Below are 6,785 nucleotides of genomic sequence, written 5' to 3'. Positions count from 1 at the left end.
ATATATATGTATGTATACACAGTGAGAAAAAAATAAGTATTTGATCTTCCTGTGGCTTTGCAAGTTCTCCCACTTAGAAACCATGGAGGGGTCTGAAATGTTCATCTTAGGTGCATGTCCACTGTGAGAGACATAATCTAAAAAAAATCACAATGTATGATTTTTTAAATAATTTATTTGTGTGTTACTGCTGCAAATAAGTATTTGAACAGCTGCCAATCAGCACCAATTCTGGCCCTCCAAGACCTGTTAGTCCGCCTCTAAAACGTCCACCTCCACTCCACTTACTCTAAATTAGAAGCACCTGTTTGAGGTCCTTAGCTGCATAAAGACACCTGTCCACCCCACACAATCAGTAAGACTGAGGAGCGGGTCCGGCGGGAGGAGCCGGAAGTGAAACGAATTCTGGCGAGTAAAAAGTCGATTTCTAAGGCGGTTTTGGCATAATCTGGACTGTGAGTAGATTAAGATGGCTAGTTATAGCGGGGGATGTTCAGAAGATGAAACTATGGACACAGGTTGGGCTTTAGTAGAAAACAGAAAAGGGGGAGGAGGGAGAGATAAGAGTAAAAAAGGACTAAATGTAGGCAAAAGATCTTTGGAAGATGAGGAAGAAAGTGTTGAGATGAGGAAGAAAAAAATGACGGAAGAATCTAAAGTAATCCTGAAATTTAAAACGGGACAAGATATGATTGGGGTGAGTCCGATCAGCTTATCTAGTGGACTAAAGAAAGTTATCGGAGATGTGGAAATGGCTAAAGTCCTAAGGGATGGGAGCCTTCTTATTGTCTGTAAGAATGTTGAACAAAAGAACAAGACATTAAAACTCCAAATGGTATGTAAAAAAGAAGTGGTGGAGAGGAAAGTAGTAGGGGAAGAAAGAGGAACAAGAGGAGTGATATCGGGGATTCCGGTTGGAGAAAACTTGGAGGAATTAAAGAAAGTAATAAAAGGAGGAGAAGTTTCAGGCATTAAACGATTGCAGGCTTTTAGAAATGGGGAAAGATTGGACAGTACATCTGTGTTACTGGAATTCAAAGATAAAGTTAAACCTGATAAAGTTATGATTGGGTACATGAGTTTCAACGTAAGAGTTTATGTTCCACCACCTATCAGATGCTACAAATGCCAAAGGTTTGGTCATTTTGCAAATGTGTGTAGAGGAAAACAAAGATGTGGTAAATGTGGAGGTGAACACCCTTATGGGGAATGTGGAGAGAATCCAGTTAAGTGTTGTAACTGTGGAGGCAATCACACTGCAGCTTATGCGGGGTGTGTGGTCAGGAAAGAAGCAGCTGAAGTCCAGAAAATTAAAACTGAAAGAAAAATTACTTATGCTGAAGCAGTGAAAGAGGTGAAAAGTACGGAAAATGTTAACAAAACAAAGTCAGAAAAGAAAAAAGAGATAGAAGATACTCAAAATAATATCACATTAGAAAAGCTGATTCCATTTCTGGCATATATCATAAACTGTTCAGAGCAAGCAAGGACTAAGACTGAAAAAATAAAAATCATAGTAAAGGCAGCAGCAAAATTCTTTAATGTCAAAGATCTGTCATGGGAGAAAATTCAGGATGAACTTAGATGTGGAGAAGGATCATCTGAAAATGAAGCTCCTCAAATCGCTACATGACTCTAATATTACAATGGAATGCTCGAAGTTTAATAGCTAACGGTCAAGAATTTAAAGGGTTCATTAACGAATTAAATAAAAAACCAGACATAGTATGTATTCAAGAAACATGGCTTAAATCAACAATGCAATTTAGTATTCAAGGGTATGCAGTTTTACGTAAAGATAGAATAAACGGGAGTGGAGGAGGATGCGCCATATTTATAAAGGAAAACTTAAAATTTGCTCAAATACAATTAAATACAGATCTAGAACTTAATGCAGTTAAAGTTTGGACAAATAATGAAACTATTAAAATAATTAATTATTATAATCCTTGTAAGAAAATAGAAAAAGCAAAACTCAAAATGATCCTTAGACACTGGAGAGGGAAAATAATTTGGTGTGGGGACTTCAATGCACATAGCACTTTGTGGGGAGAACAAGATGACTATAATGGTGGGGTCTTAGAAGAAATAATTGAAGAAAAAGAAATGGTAGTGTTAAATAATGGTGTAGGCACTAGGGTAGATTTGGTAAGAGGTAAAGAATCAGCTCTTGATTTGACACTGGTATCTCAATCTTTGGCAGATAATTGCAACTGGAAAGTATATAAAAATAGCACTTTAGGTAGCGATCATTATCCACTTTTTATTGAAGTAGGAATGGATATAGAAGAAGAACAGGTAGTTAGTCAAGGGAAATGGAGGTTTAGGGATACAAATTGGGAAAGCTATAAAAGAATAAGTGAAGGTAGTATGGTGAATATAGATATAAATAAACCAATAAATGAATTAAGTTTAGCAATTAGTAATTGTATTGTGCATGCAGCAAACACAGTCATTCCTAGAAGTAAAGGGGTTAAAAAAAAGAAGATAGTTCCTTGGTGGACTTTAGAATGTTCAATAGCAATTAAATCAAGAAACAAGGCCTATAAAAATCTCAAAAAATATATTTGCTTCCAAAATCTAATAAATTATAAAAGAAAACAAGCAGAAGTCAGGAGAATTATAAGAAATGCTAAGAGGGATTACTGGAGTAAATACTGTGAATCATTGGGGAAAAATACGGCATTAGACAGGGTTTGGAATACCATTAAAAAAATGTCAGGTAAATCAAAAGAATACTTTTTCCCAGTAATAAAAGATAATGGTAACACCATAATAGATAATAAGAATAAAGCTGAAATATTAGCAAAAGCATTTACTAAGATACATAGTATGGAGAATCTTAGTAATATTGAAAAAAAGGGACGGGAAACGACATTAAATAATCACAGTGAGTTGCTATGTAATGATGAAGATGATGAGAATTTTTTGAATATGAAATTTTCGTTAAAGGAATTAAATAGAGCATTAAAAAACTCTAGTAAATCAACACCTGGGGAGGATCAAGTTAACTATATTATGTTGAATAATCTTAGTGAAAAAAGTAAGAAGATATTATTAGAAATGTATAATAAGATATGGGAGGAAGGAATTCTACCAGATAAATGGAAAGAGGCTATAATTATTCCCATTTGTAAACCTGGAAAAGATCCACATTTAGCTGAGAGTTATAGGCCGATAGCATTAACATCATGTATTGGTAAGGTGATGGAAAAGATGGTGAATAACAGATTAATATATTTTCTGGAATCTAAGGAGAAGATTAAACCATATCAATTTGGATTTAGGAAAGGAAGAAGTACAATAGATCCTATAATATATTTGGAACATGAAATCAGGAGGGCCCAGGTGAACAAAGAGGTATTAATAGCAATCTTTTTGGATATAGAAAAAGCATATGATATGTTGTGGAAAGAAGGTTTATTGATTAAAATAAAACAAATGGGATTAAGGGGTAAAATATATAGATGGATTAAAAACTTTTTAACTGGAAGAAATATAAAAGTTAGAATAGGTAGTGAAGTGAGTTCAAAGCATCAAATTGAAAATGGTACTCCTCAAGGAAGTATAATAAGTCCTATGTTATTTGTTATAATGATTGATGATATGTTTAGTAAAATAGACAAAGCTTTCGGAGTGTCATTATTTGCAGATGATGGTCTTATTTGGAAAAGGGGAAAAAATTTAGAATTTATAAATAAGAAAATGCAAGAGGCAATACATAATGTTGAAGATTGGGCCTTAAAATGGGGTTTTAGAGTGTCAATATCTAAATCCAAGTTTATTACTTTTACTAATAGGAAAATGAATGCTAATGTAAATCTTAAATTATATGAGAAAGATGTAGAAAAGATAGATCAGATTAAATATTTAGGAATCTGGTTTGACAAAAAACTTACATGGAAAATACATGTAAGGAAAATAGTTGAGAAAAGTAAAAAAATTTTAAATATAATGAGATGTTTAAGAGGTAAAGATTGGGGAGCTAGTGGGAAAGTATTAAAAACGATATACATAGGACTAATCAGGTCAGTAATTGATTATGGATGTGTTGTATATAGTTCAGCGTCTAACAGTTTATTAAAAGAAATTGATAGAATCCAATATCAGGCCTTAAGAATTTGCTGTGGAGCAATGAAAACTACCCCAGTATCAGCCTTACAAGTTGAAATGGGTGAGATGCCATTAGAGATCAGAAGGAAACAACTAGTCATTAATTATTGGGCAAATATTAAAGGCCATAAGGAAAACTATCCTCCAAATGTTACATTACAACCTTGTCAAGAAAGAGTAAAAAATACAAAAATTAATAGTTTTGGATGGATTATAAATAATGAGATAAGTGAGCTAGGAATAAGTCATTATTTAATTAGTCCTGTGGTGAATATTCCTGAAACTCCACCTTGGTTAACTGAAAATCCTGAAGTCGATTTAAGATTATTGGAAAAAGGCAGACAAATAGAAAAAAAAGAGGTCGAAAGGTATGTAAATAATGAATATGCTGAATTTCTACAAATATATACGGATGCTTCTAAAATGGTAAATGGTAAAATTGGAATAGCATTTATAGTTCCGGACTTAAATATTATGAAAAATAAAAGAGTAACAGACAGAATGACAGTCTATACAGGTGAGCTAATGGCTATTTTAATGGCTCTAGAATGGTGTGAAGAAACGGGAAAGAAGGAAATATTGATTTGTTCAGATTCAAGTAGTGCATTAATAAGTATTTTAGAACAGAATTCAGATACAAGACAAGATATCATATTGAATATTGGTCAATTAATTTTTAGAATCAAAGAGTTTGGATCCAGGGTAAAGTTGATTTGGATTCCTGCTCATATTGGAATAATAGGAAATGAATTGGCGGATCAATTTGCTAAAAGTGCAGCGAAAAGGGATAAGGTTGAAGTAAATATGAAAATAAGCAGAAATGAAATCAAAAGTATAAGTAAAATATATTTTAAAAAGAAATGGCAGGAATTATGGGATGGAGAAGAAAAGGCAAGATTTTATTATAGCATCCAAAGGAAAGTAGGGGAATGTAGGGAAGGAAATAGAAATAGAAGAGAAGAGGATATTATATCTAGACTAAGATTTGGGCATACGGGGCTGAATAGTACGCTGAAAATAATTAATAAACATAGTACAGGTATGTGTAATTTTTGTGGAGAGTCAGAAACGGTGCAGCATATTCTTCTAGAATGTAGTAAATACAGCCGGGAAAGAGAGTTGTTAATTAGAGAGATGAATAGTAATAAAATCAATTTAGATGTTAAAAATTTGCTGCAAAGATCTTCTGAAAATATAATTTTTAACAGCATTTTTAGGTTTCTCAAGATGTCAGGCATTATGGGGAGAATATAATGATAGGACATCTAATCTATACTCCAGTCTGGAAGGTGGCGGTAATGCACCTATAAGTTGTTTGCCAACCGCCATTAAACATAAAAGAAGAAGAAGAAGAAGAAGAATCAGTAAGACTCCAACTACTAACATGGATAAGACCAAAGAGCTGTCCAAAGACACCAGAGACAAAATTGTAGACCTCCACAAGGCTGGAAAGGGCTACGGGGCAATTGCCAAGCAGCTTGGTGAAAAAAGATCAATTGTTGGAGCAATTATTAGAAAATGGAAGAAGCTAAACATGACTGTCAATCTCCCTCGGACTGGGGCTCCATGCAAGATCTCACCTCGTGGCGTATCAATGATCCTAAGAAAGGTGAGGAATCGGCCCAGAACTACACGGGAGGAGCTGGTCCATGACCTGAAGAGAGCTGGCACCACTGTTTCCATGGTTACTGTGGGTAATACACTAAGACGTCACAGTTTGAAATCATGCATGGCCCGGAAGGTTCCCCTGCTTAAATCAGAACACGTCCAGGCCCGTCTGAAGTTTGCCCATGACCATTTGAATGATCTAGAGGAGTCATGAGAGAAAGTTATGTGGTCAGATGAGACCAAAATAGAACTTTTTGATCTTAATTCTACTCGATGTGTTTTGAGGACAAAGAATGATGAATACCATCCCAAAAACACCATCCCTACTGTGAAGCATGGGGGTGGAAGCATCATGCTTTGGGGGTGTTTTTCTGCACATGGGACAGGACGACTGCACTGTATTAAGGAGAGGATGACCGGGGACATGTAGTGAGAGATTTTGAGGAACAACCTCCTTCCCTCAGTTGGAGCATTGAAGATGGGTCGTGGCTGAGTCTTCCAACATGACGATGACCTGAAGCACACAGTCAGGAGAACCAAGGAGTGGCTCCGTAAGAAACATATCAAGGTTCTGGAGTGGCCTAGCCAGTCTCCAGACCTGAACTCTATAGAAAATCTTTGGAGGGAGCTCAAACTCCGTGTTTCTCAGCAACAGCCCAGAAACCTGCTGATCTAGAGAAGATCTGTGTGGAGGAATGAGCCAAAATCTCTGCTGCAGTAAACCTGATGAAAAACTACAGGAAACCTTTGACCTCTAACTGCAAACAAAGACTACTGTACCAAATATTAATGTTGATTTTCACAGGTGTTCAAATACTTATTTGCAGCAGTAACACAAATAAATTGTTTTAAAAAATCATACATTGTGATTTCCGGATTTTTTATTTTAGATTATGTCTCTCACAGTGGACATGCACCTAAGATGAAAATTTCAGACCCCTCCATGATTTCTAAGTGGGAGAACTTGCAAAGTCACGTCACAGGGTGTTTAAATACTTATTTTTTCCTCACTACGTGTATATATATATATATATATATATATATATATATATATATATATATAT

General features: G+C 35.0%; 1 protein-coding gene across 1 annotated transcript in view; it reads left to right on the top strand.

Annotated features, from left to right (window-relative positions):
• itga6a (integrin, alpha 6a) overlaps window positions 1-6,785 on the top strand; it is a 17,343-nt gene that overhangs the window by 7,140 nt on the left and 3,418 nt on the right. The window contains exon 15 of the mRNA XM_037686156.1: window positions 2,204-2,220. Within this exon, the coding sequence (XP_037542084.1) occupies window positions 2,204-2,220 (17 nt within the window). The remainder of the gene's footprint in view (window positions 1-2,203; window positions 2,221-6,785) is intronic.

The sequence above is a fragment of the Nematolebias whitei genome, chromosome 13 (genome assembly GCF_014905685.2).
Source record: "Nematolebias whitei isolate Nwh7 chromosome 13, NemWhi1, whole genome shotgun sequence".
In the NCBI taxonomy this organism is placed as follows: domain Eukaryota; kingdom Metazoa; phylum Chordata; class Actinopteri; order Cyprinodontiformes; family Rivulidae; genus Nematolebias; species Nematolebias whitei.
This window is presented reverse-complemented; position numbering and strand designations above follow the sequence as displayed.